The sequence below is a fragment of the Scyliorhinus torazame genome, chromosome 7, assembly GCF_047496885.1.
Source record: "Scyliorhinus torazame isolate Kashiwa2021f chromosome 7, sScyTor2.1, whole genome shotgun sequence".
Classification (NCBI taxonomy): domain Eukaryota; kingdom Metazoa; phylum Chordata; class Chondrichthyes; order Carcharhiniformes; family Scyliorhinidae; genus Scyliorhinus; species Scyliorhinus torazame.
In genome coordinates this window covers 271,092,128-271,118,029 of record NC_092713.1, presented here as the reverse complement: position 1 = coordinate 271,118,029, position 25,902 = coordinate 271,092,128, and the positions used below count along the sequence as shown (strand labels likewise).

At 43.7% G+C, this 25,902-nt stretch overlaps 1 protein-coding gene across 9 annotated transcripts in view; it reads left to right on the top strand.

The window, feature by feature from the left end:
* LOC140427034 (rap guanine nucleotide exchange factor 6-like) overlaps window positions 1-25,902 on the top strand; it is a 541,878-nt gene that overhangs the window by 469,479 nt on the left and 46,497 nt on the right. For all 9 annotated transcript variants that reach the window (XM_072512459.1, XM_072512462.1, XM_072512456.1 and 6 more), the window contains 2 exons: window positions 9,595-9,835; window positions 10,401-10,784. In XM_072512459.1, coding sequence (XP_072368560.1) covers window positions 9,595-9,835; window positions 10,401-10,784 — 625 coding nt within the window. The remainder of the gene's footprint in view (window positions 1-9,594; window positions 9,836-10,400; window positions 10,785-25,902) is intronic.

Sequence of the window (25,902 nt, the reverse complement as noted above, 5' to 3'; positions counted from 1 at the left end):
ACTGTACGCAATACTCCAAATGCGGCCGTACCAGAGTTTGTACAGCTGCAACATGACCTCATGACTCCAGAACTCAATCCCTCTCCCAATAAAGGCCAACACTCCATAGGCCTTCTTCACAACCCTATCAACCTGGGTGGCAACTTTGAGGGATTTATGTACATGGACACCGAGATCCCTCTGCTCATCCACACTTTCAAGAACTTTACCATTAGCCAAATATTCTGCATTCCTGTTAATCCTTCCAAAGTGAATCACCTCACACTTCTCTACATTAAACTCCATTTGCCACCTCTCAGCCCAGCTCTGCAGCTTATCTATGTCCCTCTGTAACCTGCAACATCCTTCCGCACTGTCGACAACACCACCGACTTTAGTGTCGTCTGCAAATTTACTCACCCACCCTTCTGCGCCCTCCTCTAGGTCATTTATAAAAATGACAAGCAGCAACGGCCCCAGAACAGATCTTTGTGGTACGCCACTTGTAACTGAACTCCATTCTGAACATTTCCCATCAACCACCACCCTCTGTCTTCTTTCAGCTAGCCAATTTCTGATCCACATCTCTAAATCACTCTCAATCCCCAGCCTCCCTATTTTCTGCAATAGCCTACCGTGGGGAACCTTATCAAACACTTTACTGAAATCCATATACACCACATCAACTGCTCTACCCTCGTCTACCTGTTCAGTCATCTTCTCAAAGAACTCGATAAGGTTTGTGAGGCATGACCTACCCTTCACAAAGCCATGCTGACTATCCCTAATCATATTATTCCTATCTAGATGATTATAAATCTTGTCTCTTATAATCCCCTCCAAGACTTTACCCACAACAGACGTGAGGCTCACCGGTCTATCATTGTCGGGGTTGTCTCTACTCCCCTTCTTGAACAAAGGGACCACATTTGCTATCCTCCAGTCCTCTGGCACTATTTCTGTAGCCAATGATGACATAAAAATCAAAGCCAAAGGCCCAGCAATCTCTTCCCTGGCTTCCCAGAGAATCCTAGGATAAATCCCATCAGGCCCCGGGGACTTATCTATTTTCAGCCTGTCCAGAATTGCCAACACCTCTTCCCTACGTACCTCAATGCCATCTATTCTAATAGCCTGGGTCTCAGTATTCTCCTCCACAACATTCTCTTTTTCCTTAGTGAATACTGACGAAAAATATTCATTTAGTAACTCTCCTATCTCTTCAGACTCCACACACAACTTCCCATCCCTGTCCTTGACTGGCCCTACTCTTACCCTAGTCATTCTTTTATTCCTGACATACCTATAGAAAGCTTTTGGGTTTTCCTTGATCCTACCTGCCAAATACTTCTCATGTCCCCTCCTTGCTCGTCTTAGCTCTCTCTTTAGATCCTTCCTCGCTACCTTGTAACTATCAAGTGCCCCAACTGAAACTTCACTCCTCATCTTCACCTAGGCCTCCTTCTTCCTCTTAACAAGAGATTCCACTTCTTTGGTAAACCACGGTTCCTTCGCTCGATGCCTTCCTCCCTGCCTGACCGATACGTACTTATCAAGAACACGCAGTAGCTGTTCCTTAAACCAGCTCCACATATCCAGTGTGCCCAACACTTGCAGCCTACTTCTCCAACCTATCCCCCCCCAAGTCATGTCTAATGGCATCATAATTGCCCTTCCCCCCCGCTACAACTCTTGCCCTGCGGGGTATACTTATCCCTTTCCATCACGAACGTAAACGTCACCGAATTGTGGTCACTGTCCCCAAAGTGCTCACCTACCTCCAAATCTAACACCTGGCCTGGTTCATTACCCAAAACCAAATCCAATGTGGCCTCTCCTCTTGTTGGCCTGTCAACATATTGTGTCAGGAAACCCTCCTGCACACACTGTACAAAAAACGACCCATCTAATGTACTCGAACTATATCTTTTCCAGTCAATATTTGGAAAGTTAAAGTCTCCCATAATAACTACCCTGTTACTTTCGCTCTTATCCAGAATCATCTTCGCCATCCTTTCCTCTACATCCCTAGAACTATTTGGAGGCCTATAGAAAACTCCTAACAGGGTGACTTCTCCTTTCCTGTTTCTAACCTCAGCCCATACTACCTCGGAAGAAGAGTCCCCATCTAGCATCCTCTCCGCCACCGTAATACTGTTTTTGACTAGCAGCGCCACACCTCCCCCTCTTTTGCCTCCTCTGAGCTTACTAAAACACCTAAACCCCGGAAACTGCAACAACCATTCCTGTCCCTGCTCTATCCATGTCTCCGAAATGGCCACAACATCGAAGTCCCAGGTACCAACCCATGCTGCCAGTTCCCCTACCTTATATCGTATACTCCTGGCATTGAAGTAGACACACTTCAAACCACCTACCTGAACACTGGCCCCCTCCTGCGAAGTCAAATCTGTGCTCCTGACCTCTATACTCTCAATCTCTCGTACCCTAAAACTAGAATCCAGGTTCCCATTCCCCTGCTGTATTAGTTTAAACCCCCCCCAAAGAGCACTAACAAATCTCTTTCCCCCCCCCCCCCCCCCCCCCCAGGATATTTGTGCCCCTCAGGTTCAGATGTAGACCATCCTGTCTGTAGAGGTCCCACCTTCCCCAGAAAGAGCCCCAGTTATCCAGAAATCTGAATCCCTCCCGCCTGCACCATCCCTGTAGCCACGTGTTTAGTTGCACTCTCTCCCTATTCCTCATCTCATTATCACGTGGCACGGGCAACAACCCAGAGATAACAACTCTGTTTGTTCTAGTTCTGAGCTTCCATCCTAGCTCCCTGAAAGCCTGCCTGACATCCTTGTCCCCTTTCCTACCTATGTCGTTAGTGCCAATGTGGACCACGACTTGGGGCTGCTCCCCCTCCCCCTTAAGGACCCGGAAAACACGATCCGAGACATCACGTACCCTTGCACCTGGGAGGCAACATACCAAATGCGAGTCTCTCTCGCTCCCAGAAAATCTCCTATCTGTGCCCCTGACTATCGAGTCCCCCCCCCCCCCCCCCCCACAAGTATCCAAAGCGATATACTTGTTACTCAGGGGAACGACCGCAGGGGATCCCTGCACTGACTGCTTCTTCCCAGTCCCTCTTACAGTTACCCATCTATCTTCAATCTTTGGTGTAACTAATTCCCTGAAGCTGCTATCTATGACCCCCCTCTGCCTCCCGAATGATCCGAAGTTCATCCAACTCCAGCTCCAGTTCCCTAACTCGGTCTTGGAGGAGCTGGAGATGGCTGCACTTCCTGCAGGTAAAATCAGCAGGGACACTAACGGCATCCCTCACCTCAAACATCCTGCAGGAGGAACATTGCACTACCTTCCCTGCCATCCCTCTAACCTCCAAACCAAGATCTGGTTAATAAATAAATAAATAAATAATTTTAAAAAATATATATTATAATAATATGGCACTTACCTCACACCAATGGGTCTTATTATTAGGTTAGAGGAGGAGGGTGGGTGGGAGACTACACGTGTAGTGTCTCGGGTTTCCTCTCCACCAGAAATTATTGGTTGGGGGGGGGGCCTTCCCAGAAGTCTGCGGTCAAACTTCCGGTTCCCGCCTTATATTATAAAAATAAAAATAAAAAATAAAACAGAAAAGAAGAACAGAAACGGGACCAGGTAAGCGTTTTTAAAGTAAAAACTTACCTTCCAGAAGTCCCTTGCACACCGCTCCCGCCGAAATCCAAAGTGCAGCTCCTGCAGAGGTAAGGGTTTTTTAAAGTAAAGACTTACCTCCCAGAAGTCCTTTGCGCACCGCTCCCGCCAAAATCCAAAGTGCTGCTCCTGCAAAGGTAAGGGTTTTTAAAGTAAAAACTTACCTCCCAGAAGTCCCTTGCGCACCGCTCCCGCCGAAATCCAAAGTGGTGGGCAAATGCTGCTTTATGGCTTTTCAAGACTTCTCTAACCGCTTTGTCTGTGGTAATGGTTTGTGGATCAAACCAGTATTCTCCTATTGAGCTGATTCTCTGGGCATAATCTCCTACTGTGAGCGTGGCAGGGGCTCGCGCAGCTCTAGCCATTTTCCATATGCATCAGTTAACTGGGTCGAATGAAAGGTTTTGTGCACTCATGAAATCTATGCCGAGGATGTGTTCTGCTGCCTGGGGTAAATCTATCAAAACGACCGAGTGTTTTGTTTTGATATTACCGAGCTGTACGTCCACAGGGGCTGTGATGTGTCCCTGCTGGAGGTGACCTGTAAAGCCACTAAGGGTAATGATGTCCGTCGTGGGCCAAATCTGTTTCTGGTACGTGATGGAGGAGTTTAACATGGTTCGGGACCCACCTGTGTCTCAAAGGAACTCTACGGGGTGTCCCCGGACTGTGCCTGCAACAACCGGTCTTCCGGACTTATCCCAAAGGGTATCGCAGACCCAAATTGGGGAGCCCGAACACTGTCAATCAGTGCCATTCATGGACGAATTATCTGCTCGGGCGCTAACACTGTGGATGGGTCTGGTATTGTTTCTGGAGGGGGGGTTTGGGTGCTGATTCCGTTGCTGCTTCGGGGGGGGGGGGGGGGGGATTGCATTCTCGGGCATAATGACCTTCATGTCCACTGTTGCTAACTTTTGGTTGGTTCAATTGGCTCTGTTTTATAACCTTTGCTCTCGAGTCGCCAGGTATCTTTATGATACCGCCACGAGGTTCAAGTTCAAGTAATGATCAATAACTCAATACACCAATTAGTAAGATTCAAATCAAAGCACATTTATTATACCCAGTAAATCGCTACTCATGCATAAGTTCTACTTCTAAGCTACTTCTACAACAAATAGGCCTATACTTAGCTTCGGACTGGCCCACCAGGTCAAGGGAACAAATGGCCTTTCGTTCGGGTTCCGGTCTGCGGGATTCAAAGCTGTTATGGATTGGTAGCTTGGAGCGCCTATCTCGTAGCGAGCGTTGACTTAAGACTTACTGTCTCTTGGCGGCAGCTGCACCGGTCACTGTCAAGGGTTGGTTCGCGTTGCTGAGTGACCCGGTCAAGAAGGACAATTTGAACTTGGGGGCCTAACTTTAGAGTCCCCAGGGGCTTCCCACCTTTCGGGGTGGACCCTGTACCTGGTTCCAAGTGATTGGACTTCGTTCCAATCGCTTGGTTCGATTTCTCCAATACTGGAGCGGTTTCCTGATCGATGGGCGGTCTTGAGGTGTCCGTTAACCTCTTTTGTGTTGGCTCCTGCTGGCGCCGAGGAGTCTGGCTTGGCCTTGTTTATTTGTTCCCGGGGATCGCTCATTAGTATGTAGATGGCTGCTACATTATTATGCAAAAGGCTGCTTATATCAATGCTGTCTGGGCTTTTGCAGCATTTAATACACAGTAAACTTGCACCTGCTAGTTTCTGCCTCTGTTGGCTGAATTTCCCTTCAGCCTTTGCTGTTCTCCATTTTACATCGGGAGTTGGCCAACCCAGGTGGCTACACCACAATTATAACATTCCTGTGTCTTGGGGTGCAGCGGTACCTCTGCCTTCATTTATCCATGCGGGGTCTTGGTGTGCCCTTACTGGATTCATTGTGGTGTCTACTCTCTCCTGCTCTGTCTTTTTCTGTACAGACTGTTCCCAAGCTCTGGACAAGTGTTTTAGAACCCACACTTCATTGTGTGCTGGGTCTGAGGGGTCGTAACTGGCACATGCCTTTTATCCTGCCTCTGTGGCATGGGAGACTAGCGTACGGGTCCATTTGGCCGTATTGTCTACTGATAAATGGGCGCGGGCTAACTCACCAAATACAGCAGTAAAATTAATCCAGAGGTGTCCAGCAAACGCTGTTGGATGCTCTCCCTTTTTCTGCCTGCACCGGTTGAGTCCTTCTACCAGATGATCTCTATTATATCCTATGGCGTCTAAAATGGCTGTTTTCATTTCTTGGAGGCTACCTCCTCCTACATTTTGTGGGTCTGGAAGGGCTGAACTAACTGACGGGTCTAGGCTCATCACTATGAGCTTTACCTCTTCCTGCTTGTCTAAACCGTACATGAGGGTCTGTTCTCTCACTAACTCGAAAAAGTGATGTGGGTCTGATGTGGGGTGGAAAGTCTCTATCTTCTCCTGGGCATCTCTTAACTGGGTGATCGTTAATGGGGTGGTGTACACGAAATTGGGTTGGCCTTCCGTGGTAACCCTGCGCTGCGTGGTAATGGGGTTCATTGGGTTGGGTGCTGCCTGTGCAGTCGGTGGTGCGGGTGCTTTTCTTTTCGGGGCCTGGGGGGCTCTATTTTGATTCTCGGTCTCACTTGCGTTCCGTTGGGCCGTTTCACTGAGTTCCTACCAACCGGGGCCGTCTTCCTGATCTAGCTGTGGGCCAAAGGTGTCTCTAAACCCATTTTGAACAGATAGCAGGGATTGCAGCTTTGCAATTTGCTGCCTGCATTTGGCATGATCCACCGAACTCCGCCTCTGTTCCGTGGTGGAACTGTGGAGTGCTCGGAGGGCTGCCTTTAGATCATCGCTGTTGTACCTGGTTCTCTGTCTCTTCTCTTACCATTACAGCACGTTATGTGTCCTGGTAGGCCTTATCGTACTGGATTTGGAAGCTGCTAAGGTGGGCGAGACGGGATTGATGTGCCCTCTTGACAGCATCCATTTTCTTGTCCTTCGCCGCTAACTGCTCCCGGAGCTGTACATTTAACCTCTCGCTTTCACTGATATCTCCCTCTCTACTTCTCTCCTTCTCCTCAAGCTGCTTATGGAGCGTCCTCACGACCTCCTCTGTGCCTCGCAATTGTGCCAGACAGGACATGATTGCCACCGGCTTACGAACCTTAGTCAAACTCTTTTTATGGATCTCGGTCAGGCTGTCCAACCAAGTCTGTCCTATGCTGCCAGAACCTGTCTCTTCATTGGTGCAAAATTCCGACCATAGGGGCCATCCTTTCCCCTTTAGGTATCTCCTCATCTTTTCTTCACATTTGGGACAAGGTTCTGATCTATTGGCCCTGCGACCTCGGGCTCTTGTGGATGCATAAGGCGTTCCATTGCCTTCATGGCCATCCCTATAATTATCTCTGTCTCTACCGGGAATTTGGAACAAGGGGGAATAAAGTGGTGGTGCAAATACTGGTACGGCTCAAGCTATTTTCCGGTTTACGCAACTCCCGAAAGTTTCACGCAACAAAATCTATTGCGTTTACCTGTTATCCCTTTGTTAGTACGCATGCAAATTACACACGTCCGAATTTTGGAGGTTTGATCGATACTGGTTTCGCTTGTGGTTTCTGTTACTTTGACAATTTGGATTTCTAATTCAAACGCTTTTGTGGGTTCTCTCGGAGTGACAAGGTCACTTCTGGGTCGAATCCTGTCAAATGTCGCCAGTAACTGTTGTGACATTTTCCTATACCCTTTTCTCTGTCCTTTCTGTGGCTCTGTTCCAATTATGGCAATCAGTGAATTTGCCCTTCTTTCTAAGTCATCTATGTCCTAATGCTTAAAGCCGCCAGGTATCAAATGATACCACCACAAGTTTCAACCGGCTATCGATCAAAGAGCCAAACACCAGTTAGTTAGTTCAAGGTTAAGGGTACTTTATTTACACACAATTAATCATGCAACATAAACACTACTAGTTACTACTACACCTATCGACTAAGACAACCTGTACTTAACTTCGGGCACCCGGCTCAGAGAAACAGTGGCTGCTGTTCGATTCTGGATCGATCGAGTCCGAAGGAGTAACTGCTGCTCAGCTAGGCTCATCCGTCTGGTAGCGAGCGTTGAACTTGTACTTGCTTCTGGTGTTGCTGCACTTGGAAATGGCCGTGACTGGGGTACCAGGACCAAGAGAGAGCGAACATGTGGTGGACTCTTCTTCTTATACTTGGGGGTTTTCGCGCTCTTTTGGGTGGTCCTCCGGTTTGGGCCGCACTAATTGGGTGATCCCTGATCACTCCGTTCGATTCCTAACCAATAAATGGGCGGGGATCTGGATGGCTGGGCGTGTCCCAAACGGTCACTGACCCAGTTGTTTGCGTTTCCCTTGAACAGGGAGTGGCGCCGAAATGTCTGGGACTGTCCCGGTTGCTCGAGTATCAGGCCTTTGTTTTGGTGAAGATGGCCATCGAATGCTAATCGGCCCCATTAAAATGCTAATTGGGCGGAGTTTCGATACCGTCTGGACTTCTTGCTTACAAATATACATTTCAGGCTCTGAGCCTGCCTGAGACTTGGCTTGTCCATTTTACCCGCTAAGCTTTGCGAGTTTCTCTGCACCTAGTTGGAAGTGGCCATCCCAGATGGCTACATTAGCTGTCAGATTTTGTTTTCCATTTTATCCCTCTCTCGCTAAGAGTTGTAGAAAATAATCATAGTGCCTTGACTAAGATCAGCTAAATAGGGAATCAAACCAGAGACCCCCTGATGTGTAGTGATCTGATGAGCTTTGCTCTTGTTTTAAACTTTTTAATACAAATACCTTATTTTTCAAAAGTCCTAATTGGTCACATAAAAGTACAGCACCATCATCAATCAATCTGTTTGCATGCAGGCAGTGGGAAAATAAATGTAAAAAATTTTTTTAGAGTACCTAATTCTTTTTTTTCCAATTATGGGCCAATTTAGCATGGCCAATCCGCCTACCCTGCACATCATTGGGTTGTAGGGGTGAGACCCACGCAGACAGTGGGAGAATGTGCAAAATCCACATGGACAGTGACACGGGGCCGGAATAGAACCCAGGTCCGTCAATGACATGAGGCAGCAGTGCTAACCACTGTGCCACCGTGCCGCCGCAGAAAATTAACATTTTGAACCAGTTTCCCTGTGACTTTTATTTTCTTATGCCTTTGCTTTTCCTCCCTTACCTACTCTCCTGCCCACAGCAAATAAAGCTCATGCATGGTTTCATGAATGATGATAGCTCTCCACTATCTCATTCGAGTGGACATGCTTCATGTATTTACATGACGGATGGGCAACTGTAGACTATTTCACTGGGTGACATATCATAATGAAGCCTGACCCTTCCCTCACCTGTCATCCGCGCACATGTTTCCAGTGGGGTTTGATGGTTGTTAGCTAGGGTTAGCAACATTGAGCAATGTTTCTCTCTCTCCCACTACTAGAGATGCCCCCTTCTCCATTTGAAGAATTATCATTGGTCATTCTTGGGTTGGTGGTATAAATCTTGAATTTATATTTTAAAATTTAAGTGGTGTAAAATTATTACATATTTTGTGGCAGCTTTCTAATAAATGCTATCCCTTATTTGCTTTGGCGACATTTTGAAATGGCCATGCTTGTTCCCTAGGTGAGTTTCAAATGCTGACCCATTAAGACTGAATCTATAATACTGATCATTTTGTCATCCTTATTCCATCTTCAGTACTCGTAATGTTAAAAAGATTTTGCTCTTGAATTATCAGGTTTCGTGCCAATTTGAGTAAATGTTCAACTGTTGCTTTGTAAAGCAATCAAGCAAACTAACTGAATGTTTTGTCAGAAAGGCCAGAATCCCTCAACATTTATCTTTGAGTCATTTGATCAATGGTTCTCAACTATATTAATTGGTTGGACAGCGTATTCTGTATAAGGCAAACATTTTCTTTTGGATATGGGCAAGAGAATATATTTGCTATTTATTTTTCTGTAACAGACATACCAGATCAAGTCATTCGAGTCTTTAAGGCAGATCAGCAAAGTTGTTACATCATCATAAGCAAAGATACCACTGCAAAAGAAGTTGTTGCCCATTCTGTCCATGAATTTGGCCTGACTGCACCACCTGAGACATACTCACTCTGTGAAGTTTCTATAAGTCCTGAAGGCGTCATCAAGCAAAGGAGACTTCCTGACCAATTATCTAAGCTTGCTGACCGGATCCAACTGAACGGCAGGTGAGAAAAAAATCATCTGTTGCACACAAACTTTTTATCTTAACCTACTGGTTGTTTTCTACAATGTGTAAAAGATACATGAGTTTGTCTTTCAATAAGTATTTTAATCATTATTATGTGATATAATTAATTTTACTAGAATCCAAGCATTGTGTATTTATGAAACCATCTCACTATATAATGTCAAATTAGATTGATAAGTTTCCAAATATTTTGATGACCATCGTGGAATATTGTTGTTGACGTTTTTTAAGAATCAAAGCGTTATTTTGTATTTATGACATAGTCTCAAGGTATAATCTTGAAAAAATTCATGATCGCAAGCATCACAAAGAATGACCACTTCAAAGTAGTTGATGATTGTTGCCTTTCTAAATTGAACCCACTAAAGAGCACAGAGAATTCAGGGGTGGGGGAGATGGAGAAAAGAAGGTGATGTGTTAATTTGAAAACTGATCCTTATCTGAAAATCTAATTGAGACCAATTATGAATAATTCTGAGCAGTAATAATGTGCCAATACTGTGTTTCAAAGCAATATAACTTCTGTCTATTTCATTGTTCAGATACTATCTGAAGAATAATATGGAAACAGAGACTCTTTGCTCAGATGAAGATGCCCAGGAATTATTGAGGGAAAGTCAAATAACTCTGCTGCAACTCAGCACTATTGAGGTAGCCACTCAACTCTCAATGCGAGACTTTGAATTGTTCCGAAATATTGAACCCACTGAATATATAGATGACCTATTCAAACGAGAGTCAAAAACTGGAAATATACATCTCAAGCAATTTGAGGATGTTATCAATCAGGAGACATTCTGGGTTGCCACTGAGATTTTGAAGGAAACCGTTCAATGGAAAAGAATGAAGATAATTAAACATTTCATCAAAATTGCCCTACACTGCAGAGAATGCAAGAACTTTAATTCCATGTTTGCAATCATCAGGTAAGAATTAATTTTGGTTTGTTGGTTTGATGGCTAATCTGATGTTATCTGGCACTCTGATGTCTCAGCCTTAAATATCCATCACATGAAATGTTAATTGGATCTCCCAGAATGTGGTGTTGATGGGAGTCATTTTCTCTTGCAATGAAGTCTTGTCAACACAACCAGTAAAGCAACAAGCTATTTTGCTACTTTCTTTCCTATTTAGTTTTGTTGGAACTATTGAGATTATTCTTAAAATAATATTTCAGTTTTACATAGTTGCCTATTTTATATTTTCTGCTGAATTTCTCTGCAGTCATGATGGTGTCATTATCCAACACCAAGCACTCCAAGTCCAAAACAGCATGTGTCTGATACACTGACGCTCTCTACTCCCCTTCTGTAACATATCCTGACACTAATCATCTTAAAACACCTCCTACTCAGTTGGTGTAACATTTCATCCCCACACAGCCATCCTTGCAGCCTCTTCCAACCAGTTGTCAGTTTGGTAACAATTTGTGCTGAATTGTGAGTAATTTCATATCATGCATTCTGCCCATGAGCAGTGTGGATGATATTTCTAATTTAATTTGTGTTGTACCTTTACTGGCAACAGGGGCCTTCATTTAGTTTGGTTAAATTTGAGCCAAAGCACAAAAGGCTACTTAAACCACTGCATCACTCTAGTTGTGACAATCGAGGGACCAGAAAATCAATGTTAATGTAAATTTTTAAAGCTGCATTTAAAACGGCTGATCTCGTAAATGTTTTTATTATTTTACAGTTATAAATTTGTTCAGCATATCTGAATTAGCAGCCAGACTTGTCATGAACAGAATAAATGTTTGCCTTCCTTAGAATTGTCTACTTCCTCATGTGTTTTCTAACCATATTGTCTGTGTTCAAACACTGCGAAGAAGTATTTGAATTATTGTTGGTTTATGCACAAAGAATATGTTAGATTGTGGGACAAATGAGAGAAAGCAGTGGATTGAAGTTAATGTGATCCAACTTCGAGCTTTATTTCGGGAAAATGCGATACTGAGCTTTACAGTCCGGAAGGTCATAAGAAACATAAACAGGAATAGGCTATTTGGCCCCTTGAGCTTGCTCTACAATTCATTAAGATCATGGCTGATCTGATTATGGCTTTTACTCCACTTTCTTGCCTGTCCTCTCTAATCCTTGATTCTCTTGTAGATTAAAAATCTGTCTAACTCAGCCTTGAATATATTCAATGACCCAGCCGCGACTTCTCTCTGTGGAAGAGAATTCCAAAGACTAACAACTCTTTGAGAGAAGAAATTCCTCCTCATCTCTGTCTTAAACGGGTGACCCCTTATTTGTAAACTTGTGTCAAATAGTTCTAGATTCCCTCAGGAGGGGAAATATCCCCTCAGCATCTACTCTATCAAGCTCCCTCAGAATCTTACATGCTTTAATTTGAACACCCCTCATTCTTCTAAACTCCAATGGGTTAGAAATGTAGGAAATAAGAAGAGGAGTGCACCATTCAACCTTTCAAGCCTACTCTGCCATTCAGCTAGATCAGGCTGATCTTACTCAATGCCATTTTCCTGCACTATCCCCAAATCTTTTGATACCTTTAATATCTAGAAATCTGTCAATCTCCGTTTTGAACTTACACAATGCCTGAGCTTCCACAATCCTCTGGGGTAGAGGATTCCAAAGATTCACCACCCTCTGAGTAAAAAGATTCCTCCACATCTCAGTCCTAAATGGCCTACCACTTATTCTGAGACTGACCCTGGTTCAAGACTCACTAACGAGGGGAAACATCCTTCCTGCAGCTTCCCTGTTAAACCCTGTAAGAATTTTTGTGCATCAACTAGATCACCTCTCATTCTCCCAAACTCTAGAGAATACAGGTCCAGTTTCCTCAATCTCTCCTCGTAGGAAAATCCCCAGGAATCAGTCTGATGAACCTTTGCTGTATTCCACCTATGGAAAGTATGTCCTTCCTTAGGCAAGGAGACCAATGCTGTTCACAATAATAAGTGCGGCCTTACCAAGAGTCTATACAACTGCAGCAAAACATCTTTATTCCTGTACTCACATCCTCTTGTAATAAAGGCCTTTCCAATTGCTTGTTGCTTTTAGTGAATCACGAACAAGGATACACAATACTTCCCAGTCTCTCAGCTTAAAGAAATATTCAGCATTTTTGTTTTTCCTACCAAAGTGGATAACCCATTTTTCCATGTTATATTCCATCTGCCATGTTCTTGCCCACTCATTTAGCCTGTCTAAATCCACTTGAAGCCTCTATGTAGCTCCCTCAAAATTCCCACCTAGTTTTGTGTCATCAACACACTTGAATATGTTACATTTGGTCCCCTGATCCAAATCATGGGGCCCAAGCACTGATCCATGCGGTATCCCACCAGTCACAGCCCAGTCACAACCTATCAACCTGGGATTTACTCATTTATCCCTCCTCTATTTTCTGTCTGATAACCAGTTCTCAGCCCAAGCCAGTACATTATCATACATCCCATGTGCTCTAATTTTGTTTGCTAACCTTTGTGGGATCTTATTGAAAGCCTTCTGCAAATTCAAATACAGCAGACCCCACTAGTTCCTCCTTATTTATTCTGATGGTTAAATCCTCATTTTAAAAATAAAACTCCAACAAGTTTGTCAAACATAATTTCCCTTTGATTAATCCACATAGACTCTGCTTAACCCTACCATTATTTTGGAAGTGTCCAATAATTACACCTTGCACATTGCTTATGTTAAGTAGGCCTGTTTAGCTCAGTTGGCTAGCTTTAATTTTTATAATCTTTATTAGATTGGTGTCACAAGTAGGCTTACATTAACACTGCAAAGAAGTTGCTGTGTAAATCCCTTAGTCGCCACACTCCCACGCCTGTTCGGAATTCAGAATGTCCAATTCACCTAATCAGCACGTCTTTTGGGACCTGTGGGAGGAAACCGTAGCGCCCGGAGGAAACCCACGCAGACACGGGAGGACGTGCAGACTCCGCACAGACAGTGACCCAAGCGGGAATTTCATTTCTGTAATTTTCCTTTTTCTCTCTTCCTCATTTCTTAAATTTGCTATGTTCCATTCTGTAGAAATCTATAGAATTTTGGACGATGACCACCAACACATTCACTGTATCTGCAGCCACCTTTTTCAACACTGATGTAGATCATCAGGTCCAAAGGATTTAGCAACTTAAGTCCCATTAACTTTTCCATTACTATGTTTTTACTAATACTAATTTATTTCAGCTTCTCATTCCCGCTGGCCTAATGATTCTCTAGTATTTCTGCAAGGTTTTCTGTATCTTCCTCCTTGAAGGCAGGCTCAAAGTATTTGTTTACTTCACTGCCATTTCCTTATTCCTGATTTATAAATTTTCCTGTTTCAGCCTGTAAATGCCCATATTTGTCTTTGCTAATCTTTTACTGGCATACCAATAGAGGTTTGTACAGTCCATTTTTTATGTTTCTCGCTCATTTACTTCCACATTCTATTTTTCCTTTCCCTATCAGTCTCTTGGTCGTCCCTTTCTGAATTCTAAAATGCTCGGCTATTTTTTAGCAACTTTTTAAGCCTTTTCCTTTAATCTGTTACAATTTTTAACTCCTCTTGTTAGCCACAATTAGATTACCTTTTCTGTTGAGATGTTGTGCCTCAGCAAAATGTATATTTGTTGTAAATCATAAGTCTAACTTGCTCAACCATTCCCCATAAGACTAACCTTTCATCCCAGGAATCCGTTCAGTAATAGCTTCTCTAAATTGGTTTCAATACAAATATATCTCTCCTTAAATAAGGTGTGAGGAAAGCAAAGGTAGTTTTAAGGGATTTATATTTGTATTGGGAAACATTAGAAATAAGGTAGAATTTTAAGTGGATTTAATTTAATGTTTCTGTGCCTGGAAGAGTAAAACCTTTTGTTAGATTCATGCTGAATGAAGGTTTAGAATCGGACAGTGCAGAAAACGCCCTTCGGCCTATCGAGTCTGCGCCGACAATAGCTGCTACTAATCCCGCATTAATTCCACTTACCAGCACTTGTCCCATATCCTTGAATGTAATTGTGTTTCAAATGTTCATCCAAGTGCTTTTTAAAGGTTGTAAGGTTTCCAGCCTCCAGTGGCTTCCCAGGCAGTGCACTCCAGATTCTCACCACCCTCTGTGTGAAATTTCTTTATCTCAAATCCCCTCTGAATCTCCTGCCCCTCACCCTAAAACTATACCCCCTTGTGATTGACCCCTCAATCAAGGGGAACAGCTACTTCCTATTTACCCTGTCCAGCCCCCTCATAACTTCAAGTGCACCTGAATCATCTCCTACTCAGTCTCCCTGCTCAAAAAAAACAATCCATTGCTAGGGCCTTGTAAGTTTTGCTTCAGCTGAATTTGGAGATTGGTAATGGGAGAGAAGGCAGCTCTCATAGCTTTGCTAGAAGCAGTTGGTTTCAGAGAGGGAACAAAACTCTCAGCCTTGCTAGAAGTATGGAGTAATGGTTAAGAAAACAGATGTCGGAAATCTAAAGTCCAGCTAGTTAAGGAAACTAGAGAAATGAAGAAAAGTTTCCAAGAAGTCTGGAGTTAATGGAACAGAAGAAACTGGCAGGGTCACTTTCGCTCAGTTAACTAGACAGCTGGCCCGTGATGCAGAGCGAGGCCAATAGCGTGAATTTAATTCCCGTACCATTGAGGATATTCATGAAGGCCCGCCTTCTCAACCTTGCCCCTCGCCTGAGGTATTGTGATCCTCAGGTTAAATCCCCGCCAGTCAGCTGTCGTCCTCATATGGTTACTTGGACTACGGCAACTTTGCTTACTTTACTATTCAGTAAAGTCATAGAATTGAAAAGGCATTGGATCGTGAGAGGTTAGAAAGGTTTCTGCCGTTGTGCTAAGGTCTATGAGAAATTACTACAGTTTGGGAGACATTATTTGAAATAATTGTGGAAAACGGTGGCTGGACCTCGCAGTTTGTGTAAAAGCCTTTAAGACAAAGAAAACCTGAAGAGAGAGGTTTAAACCTGAAAGCAAAACCTTGATAGAAGAAGCCGAGGGAAAGCATCATTTCTAAGAAGATTTGAAAGTATGACTTTAGAAAGCAGAATTTGAAATCACTCAGGTGGAAGCTGGAGTTCAGTGAGACAAGGTGGTCCACGGTATAAGAATCATCTGGGGGGATTTTGAGGAGAAATCCACGTTCACTTGGGTTCAGAGAGGTTCACCGAAGTCGTCTTCTGTGCTTAAAGAAGACTTTTGTTTTAATGAGATTATTCTAGCTTAAGATGTACTTTGCCATCCATGTTAATCCTAAAACCAATGTATAATTGTTACGGTAAAGGGGGGAGTAAAGGAGTATTGTATTTTTTTGTATAATAATCTTTATCACAAGTAGGCTTACATTAACACTGCAATAAGGTTACTGTGAAAATCTCCTAGACACCACACTCCAGCACCTGTTCGGGTACACAGGGAGAATTCAGAATGTCCAATTCACCTAATAAACACGTATTTCTGGACTTGTGAGAGGAAACCGGAGCACCCGGAGGAAACCCACACAGACACGGGGAGACCGTGCAGACTCCGCACAGACAGTGACCCAAGCCAGGAATTGAACCCGGGTCCCTGGTGCTGTGGAACAACAGTACTAACCACTGTGCTACCGTGCCGTCCTTAAATATGATTGTTGAAAAATGTTTCATTATAAACAAAATAATATCAAAACAATTAATTCCAGTTAGAATGACAAAGAATATGACAAACAATCCAAAGCACTTATTAACTTAGCCTTCCCCCAACATTAATCTAAACCCCTTACCAACTGACGGTGACTAGCTCTTTAAAAAAGAAATGAATGGCTGCCATCTTAGGTAGAACCCTTCTACCGACCCCCTAATCATGTACTTCACCTTCTCCAAATGTAAGAACGACATGAAGTTACTCAATCAAGCTAAGACACTGGGAGGAGTAGGAGACCTGCACCTAAGCAGAACTCATCTCTGGGCTATTTATGAGGTAACGGCGAGGACATCTGCCTTCATACCAGTTTGCAGCACCACGATTCTGATATCCTGAAAATGGCCACCAGCTGACATGGTCACAGATCAACATTAAATATCTCTGACATGGTGCAAAGAAAAGAGACCCAAAAGCTTACTAACTTCAGACAGGACCAAAACATACGAGTGTGGTTAGCAAGCTCCCGAGAACTACGATCTCACCTGTCCTCCACCCCAGAAAAAAAGAACGCTCATCCTAATCTTGGTCAGATGAGCCCTGTGCACCTCCTTGAGCTGGATCAGACTAAGCTGAGTACAAGAGAACGTGGCGTTGACCTCCTGGAGAGTCTCTCTTCACACCTTACTATCCAGAATAGGGTCCAATTCACACTCACGTTTCACTTTTACCTCATTCAATGAAGCCAACTCTGCTGATAGGATTTGGCTGTGTACGTTCAAAATGATCCCTCCACCAGACCCGGTCAAAGACAAAATCCTCTTCACCAGGGAGGAAGGTGGTGCCAAGGGGAAAGAGGGAAAAGCCTTGCACGAAAAATCATGAATCTGAAAGTATCTAAGCCGATTGGAGCCAGGGAGTTGAAATTTCTCTGACTGCTCCTTAAAGCTTCCAAATCTTCCTTCCACAAAAAATACCCAATCTCCTGCCCCGGCCACCCAAACGTCAAGTCCAAACCTGCTGGCAAAAAGAGGTGATTATTGCAGATAGGATCCAACAAGTACATGAAACTGAGTTTAAAATGCTGTCTGAACTGGTTCCAGATTCTCAGGGTGGACACCACCACCGGATTTGAGGAAAACCTTGCCACAGATAACGATAGGGATGCGGTCCCTTATAGAAACACGTCTCCATTTGCCCCCATATGGAACTCAGATCACTAAACCACCCCAGTGCCTTCTCAATATTGGCTGCCCAAAAATAAATTGGGTACGCCAAACCTCCTGATTCCCTATCTCTCTCAAGCATCCTTGGGGTCTTATCTGCCCAAATAAAAGAGGACACCAATTTATTAATTTTAACAATAGGAATAAATGTGTGGAGACTTTGAAAAAAAAATTGGGAGCACATTCATCTTAATAGTCTGGACCATGCCCGCCAAGGACAGGGGGTAGTTATTCCACTTCTGTAAGTCAGATTTGACCTCATTAATCAGACCCATTAATCACTAGCTTTCGGAGCGCAGCATTCACCTGAAGGCATTCACCTGAGGAAGGAGCTGCGCTCCGAAAGCTAGTGATTCGAAACAAACCTATTGGACTTTAACCTGGTGTTGTAAGACTTCTTACTGTGCCCACCCCAGTCCAACTCCGGCATCTCCACATCATCCTTAACTTAGTTAGCCATGGATGTTGCATCCTTCTCGTATAGTCCGATGTGTGAGAGAGACTCTCTTGGAGAGTTATGAAATATCCCTTTAGGTGTCTGCCACTGCGTCTCTACCGTCTTATCGTTAATCTATTTTCCCATTCCAACCAACATCTATTTTCATACACTTGCAATTGCTTTATTTAAGTTTAAAACCCCAGCTTCAGACCCACATTTCCCATCGTCAAAACTGAATGTTAAATTCTATCATATTATGTTCATTCTTCCAAGAGTATCCTTTACTATCAAACTATTCGGAAGGACAGAGTGGATCGTAAGGGAGGTGATGCAGCTATGTTATTTAAGGATGACATCCAGGCAACAGTGAGGGATTACATCGGTGCTATGGAGGATAAGTGGAGGATATGGAGGAGAGTGCTATGGAGGGGCAGCACGGTAGCATTGTGGATAGCACAATTGCTTCACAGCTCCATGGTCCTAGGTTTGATTCCGGCTTGGGTCACTGTCTGTGCGGAGTCTGAACATCCTCCCCGTGTGTGCGTGGGTTTCCTCCAGGTGCTCCGGTTTCCTCCCACAGTCCAAAGATGTGCAGGTTAGGTGGATTGGCCGTGATAAAAAAACGCCCTTGGTGTCCAAAATTGCCCTTAGTGTTGGGTGGGGTTGCTGGGTTGTGGGGATAGGGTGGAGGTGTTGACCTTGGGTAGGGTGCTCTTTCCAGGAGCCGGTGCAGTCTCGATGGGCCGGGTGGCCTCTATGATAATCTATGATAAGGTTCAATCCATTTGGGTGGAAATCAGGAATAGTAAGGCGGAAAAGTTACTGATAGGAATAGTCTACAGGCCACCAAATAGTAACATTACAGTGGGGCGGTAATAAACAACGAAATAACTGATGCATGTAAAAATGGTACAGCAATTATCATAGGGGATTTTAATCTACATGTCGATTGGTTTAACCGGGTCGGCCAAGGCAGCCTTGAGGAGGAGTTTATAGAATGTATCCGCGATAGTTTCCTGGAACAGTCTGTAATGGAACCTACGAGGGAACAAGCGGTCCTAGATCTTGTCCTGTGTAATGAGACAGGATTTTTAAAAATATATTTTTATTCGCCTCCTTTTTCACATTTTCTCCCAAATTTGCACCAACGAACAATAAACAATAAGCAGTAACGAATATAATATCAAACCCCATATCTACAACAACAAACCCATCCTTCCCACCAACCCCCAAACAACTGCCCGCATGTTAACATAAACAAATAACAAAAAGGAATTAGGAATCACCCATAGTCACCATTAACACATACAGTCCCCCTCCTCCCAACACCCCCCCGCCCCCCCACTAATGTTCGATGTTATCCAATTCTTGAAAATGCATAATGAATAACGCCCATGAATTGTAGAACCCCTCCATCCTCCCCCTCAGTTCAAAATTAACCTTCTCAAGAGTCAAGAATTCCAACATGTGCCCTGGCGTGGCAGGGGGGCAGGGTGGAGAGGCTGCTCTCCAACCCAACAGGATCCGCCTTCGGGCGATCAACGAGGTGAAGGCTAGAACATCTGCCTCCGCACCCGCTTCCAACCCCGGCTGGTCCGGCACCCCAAACATGGCCTCCCGAGGGCCCGGGTCCAGTTTCACATGCACCACTTTAGAAATTACCCAGTAATCCTCCAGCTTTGGACAGGACCAAAACATATGAATGTGATTTGCCCCCCCCCCCCCGGCAACATTCTTCCACGTCTTCTACCCCTCAAAGAGCCAGCTCATCCTCGCCCTTGTAAGGTGCGCTCTATATACCACCTTCAGCTGTATCAGCCCCAACCTCGCGCAAGAGGTGGAGGCGTTCACTCTCCAGAGCACCTCACACCAGAACCCCTCCTCCATACCCTCTCCCAACTCTCCCTCCCACTTTGCTTTGAACCCTTCCAGTTGTGCCTTCTCCTCTTCCAAAATAGGCCCTTAAACGCCGACACTACCCCCTTCTCCAGTCCCCCTGTTGTCAACACCTCCTCCAGCAATGTGGAGGCCGGCTCCACCGGGAAGCTCGGTATCTCCTTCCTGGCAAAATCTTGAACATGCATGTATCTATAAACATTCCCCCTGCTCCAGCCCATACTTCGCTCCCAGCTCCTTCAATCCTGCAAACCGACCCCCAAGAAACAAATCTTTTGGTGTCTTAATCCCCTCCTCCTCCCATTTCTGGAAATTTCCGTCCCACTTCCCTGGCTCAAATCTGTGGTTCCTCCGAATCGGCATTTCCCTTGACCCTGCCTCCAACCCGAAGTGTTAACGAAACTGAGTATTTCCCCAGGGCCATCGGGAGCGGCGCTGTTGCTAGTGCCTTCAATCCCGACCCCCTACACAAACTCTCCTCCTTTTTGACCCACCGGGAATCAACCCCTCTGACCCAGCACCGCACCTTCTCCACATTCGCCGCCCAGTAATAATACATCAGGTTCGGAAGACCCAAACCCCCTACCTGCCTTATCCTCTGTAGCAGCACTTTTCTAACTCTGGCCACCACCTCTCCCCATATGAACGAGGTAATCATTCCTTCAATATCTCTTTAAAAAAAAAAGCCTTTGGCAGGAATATCGACAGGCATTGAAAAATAAACCGAAATCGCGGCAACACGTTCATTTTAACCGCCTGTAACCGACCCGCCAGTGATGGAGGGAGACCATCCCACCTTGCCAGATCAGCTTTCACTCTCCCTACCAAACTCGAAATGTTGTACCTACGGAGCCCCCCCCCCCCCTCTCCCGAGCAACCTGCACCCCCAGGTATCTAAAGTGAGTCCCTGCCCTATGGAATGGCAGTACCCCCACCCCCGGCCAAGACACCACAAAATACTCACTCTTGTCTAGATTTAATTTGTACTCCGAGAAAGACCCAAACACCCGAAGCAGCTCCAATATTTCCCTATTGACACACTCGATTCTGACACGTATAACAACAAGTCATCGGCATACAAGGACACCCTATGTCTATCTCTCTCCCTCCCCCCCCCCCCCCCCCCCCCCCCCCCACCCCACTCTATCCCTTTCCATTCAGGGTTGTGCTCTGCAGTCAGTTTTGAAAAGCAGCAGGGCCATTTAGACATCCTCGGGTGCTCTTCCTGTGCAAAAGACAAAATGGAATTGGCGGGATGTCTTAAGAGCAAATGTTGGACCAGCTCGGCTTGTAGGAGTTGAGAAGAGTCTAGGCAACTTGATTGAAACATATACAAACCTGAGGAGATAGTTCCGTTATCCGTTCAGACAGCTTCTGGAAAATAGCAGCCCCTTCCAATGAACTGATCAGTCGGTTGTTATGGCCGTTGCCTATAAGCCATCAGCTCAATCGGTGTATTCCTAAATTTATCTTTACAATCAAAGAAAAGGATTCAGGAATCCACCATCTCAGCACCAGGGATCAAGTTCAATTGCAGCCTTTGGTGTCTGTTTGTTTGCAGTTTGCACATTCTCCCCGTATCTGTGTGGATTAGCTCCAGGTGCTCGGGTTTCCTCCCACAGTCCAAAGATGTGTAGGTTAGGTGGCGTTACGGGGATAAGGCAGGGGAGTGGGCCTGGTTAGGGTGCACTTTCGGAGAGTCAGTGCAGAGTCTATGGGCCGAATGGCCTCCTGCACTGGAGGGATTCTATGATCTTTGACCCGGTCTCTTCTCAGCCCGCAGCTCCAACAATTTACTCAGTACCACTTATTTCTTTGGTGATTGCAACTTTTTTGAGTTCCTCCCTCCCTTCCATTTTCGAGTTATAGCTGCTTCTGGGATATTACTTGTATTTTCTATGGTGAGGACTGATACAAAATATCCGTTCAATTAATCCGCCATCTCCTTGTTTTCCATTATTGATTCTCCAGACTCACTTTCTATAGGACCAACACACTCCCTTTGTTAACTTTAAAAAAAAATGTTTATAAAAACTTTTCTATCTGTTTTTATATTTCTGGTAGCTTCCTATTCTACTCCAAATTTTCCGTCTTTATTAATCTTTTACTCATCCTCTGCTGTTCCTCGTATTCTGTCCAATCATCTGACCTGCCACCTGTCTTCAATCTGTTTGGTTAAGGAGACCGACAGCTGCTTTCCCTGTTCCCACCAGTCCCACAGGTTAAGGGTGCTGTGCTGTTTCTCTCTCTAATTAGTGCAAGTGGCAGTGGAAAAGCTCAAAGAAAGTCTTTGAATAAGTGTAAGGATAAAGAACTGCTAGTACCAGTCTTTCGCCAAATGTATTATCTTGGCCAATGTCTAAGTAACAATGAAGGGCAGGATTGAACTCATTGGTGTCTTTTCGACGAGTAACCTCTTACTGATGGAACCTTAGGAAATGTGATACCTGGGATGAGATATTAGAGGAATGTCAGTTTCAAAGAAATTAAAACTTTGTTAGGAGTAGAGAGGTTTTTTTCCGTCCTAGTGTGCTGTAACATCACATACTGTTGACTATGCTTTGTTTTATAAAATTGCATTTCTGAGCTGGCATTATAAGAACTTTGTAACAAACAGTAAATATTTTTGACCTTGTTGAGAGCTAGGATGTTTATAACTGGTTTAACAGGTGTCAGGTATCTCTGTGTTAATGGAGAAGTAAAATATGCAAAGCTGACATTTCTTTCCACGTCAATGCTCTCTGTTAATAAAAAATTATCTCTAACAGTAATAATTTATGTTACTTTCTTTAGGATTGAGTCCCAAGGTAATGTTTTGGATATGAAACTTATGAAAAGTGACTGCACCTTTTCTGCAATATGCTAAAATCAGACTCGCAGCAAACTATTTCTGCCATTTAAAAAGAACTGGCGAACATACGAATTAGGAGCCTGTTCCGTCCGCCATTCAGTAAGATCATGGCTGACCTGCTGGTAACTTCAATCCCACATTCCTGCCTATCGATGACCTTGCATCCCCTTGTTGATCAAGAATCTATCTGGCTCTGCCTTAAAAATACTCAAAGACTCTGTTTCAACTGCCTTTTGAGGAAGAGAGTTCCAGAGACTCGTGACCTTCTGAGGAGAAAACAATTCTCCTCATCTCCATCTTAAATTAACAACCACTTATTTTTAAACAATGACCTCTAGTTCTAGATTCTCCAACAAAAGGAAAGATCCTCTCCATAGCCACCCTGCCAATACCCCTCAGGATCTTAAAGGTTTCAATCAAGTGGCCTACCCGTTCCTGGGTTTAGTCTAGTAAATCTTCTCTAAACTGCTTTTAACACATTTACACACCTATATTAATAGCAAGGAGATAATTATTCTGAAGAAGTGCTTGTTTGCTTTTTTAAAATTTCATTGTATTGATGCAAATCCAGACATGTAATGGGTACTGTGCTGTTATGCTGCTGGACTAATAACCTGAAATACGTGAGTTTAAATCCCACTATGAAAGACTGATCATTCAAAAAAAGTCTGGAAATAGCAAGTACATATCTTTTTTTTAAAAAGAAGAGTGACCATGATATATTTATCCTGTCAACACAACTTGAACTTGCATCATGCCTTCAACATCGTAAGGTGCTATGTAAACAGGAGCATTATCAAACATATTGGACATATTGGGACAAGTTGCTTGGTCAAAGTGGTAGGTTTTAAGGAGTATCTTATATTACGGGCCAGGATTTAGAGAACCCCAAAGTGTATCATGGAGTTCACCTGACCCACAACTTTTAATAGATTTTGGTTATGGGGTGCACAAGGGCCCACTCTACAGGTGTGACGCAACAGAGATCTAAAGTACTTTTAAAACAAAACAATGTTTATTATATGAATCCAGTTAACATTTTATGAACACACAGTAAACATCTAAGCAACTATCAACTCAAATACTCTCCCCAAAGAATACAGTACTCTATAAGTAACCCTTAATCTTCCCTCGCAACATCCAAAATCAAATACCCTCCTTAACAAAGACAGTAAGTTTAAATTCTCTACTGAGAGCACTTATCACTTTTAAATTAGCAAGTGATCTGATCACATTCTTTTCATGCAGAGAGAGATCAAAATTACACCTTGTTTAGCTGGATGCAGCTCCAACTCTGAAACAAAACACACACTGTAGCTGCCAACTCAAAAACGAAAGTGAAAACAGACAGACAGCCCAGCTCCATCCACACTCTGACATCACTGCAGCTATTTGATAAGCACCCATTTCTTAAAGGTACACCCACTACAGCTATTTGATAAACACCCATTTCTTAAAGGTACTCTCACATGACACTTAAAAGGAGGAAAGAGACTGTGGTGGAGAGGTTTAGGGAGGAAATTTCAGAGTTTAGGGTCCACACAGCTGAAGGCGCTGCTGGCATTGGTGGAGTGATTAAAAATGAGAATGTACAAGATTTCAGAATTGGAAAAGTGCAGGGATCTTGTAAGGCTGTTGGCTGGAAGTGGTTGTAGAGTTAGGGAGGAATGATTCCACGGAAAGATTTTAATAAAGGTTCATTTTTAAATTGTGAAAGTGCTGGGCAGAGTTTCAGTGTATGCCAGTGTATTGGGATAACAGGCCTCTGTACAAGTGAGGACATGGACAGCAGAATTTTCCATGAGCTCAAATTTACAGGTGCAAGATGGGAAGCCTGCCAAGAGAGTATTGGAATAGTTGAGTCCAGGGATAACAATGCTTTCAAGGTAGAGGTTAAAATCAACTGCTTAACCAGCATTCTTTAGTCACCACTTTTCCTACCTCCTTCTCTTGTTTGATGTATATCTGCAGTCCCATTCTGATAGCTACTGTTAACTCTTAACTACCCTTTGAAGTTGCCTAGCAAGCTACTCATATCAAATCACGACAACTAAGGATTCGCAATAAATGTTTTCATGGCAAAACTCAAATTCCAACAATGAATGAATGAAAAAATATCCAGGGCAGGCAGTAGCTATTAAGAGTACTATAATACCCATTGTTACCCAGGCTGGCAAAAGGTATGAAGTGATATTCCACAAAGTTTGATTCTGATGCTACTATTCTTCACCATTGCATAGAATCTCTAGAGTGCAGAAGGAGGCCATTCAGCCCATCGAGTACATAAACAATTTCAATTTGTACTCTTGAATCCATAGTACAGGTTCAATATTTGTAGACAACATCAAATTAATAGAGGAAGACAGTGTCAAAATAAAAATATTAAACTTGCGGAATGTGAAAATGAAATTCAATATAGATAAGTATGAGGTGGACAAGAGTAGGGAGACCACATACTCCTTGAAAAATAAGTAGCTAAATAGGGTGGAGGAACAGATTTGGGGTACAAATTTACAAATCACTAAGAGTAGGAATGTGGGTTAATAAGGCCATAAAAATAGAACATTGTGCTGGAGTTTATTTCTGGAGAGATCATACAGAAAAGAAGAGGAGCTAAGTAAGCTTGTATTAAGCCTCAGTTAGATCACACAGTACTGAGATTAATTCTGGTCTCCATAATTTAAAAGAATATAAAGGCACTGGAGAAGGTGCAAATATAATTTGTTAGAATAATGGCAGATGAAAAATGAAACGGGCTGCTTTCCTCGAGAGACGAGAATTCGGAATGGGTGACAGTATGAAACGGTTTGTTCGGGTCAACATGGAGACTGACCTGCAGGAGAGATCAGGCATAGGGGCTATAAATATAAGGTGAACATTAAAAAAAAAATCAATTCAGGACAAACTTCTTTATCCAGTGAGTGATTAGAATGTGGCACAACTTACCAACAGGAGTAGTAGATGGGTTTAAGAGGAAACTAGACAACCACATGAAGAAAAAAAGGAATAGAAAAATAAGCTGATGGCATTAGATGAAG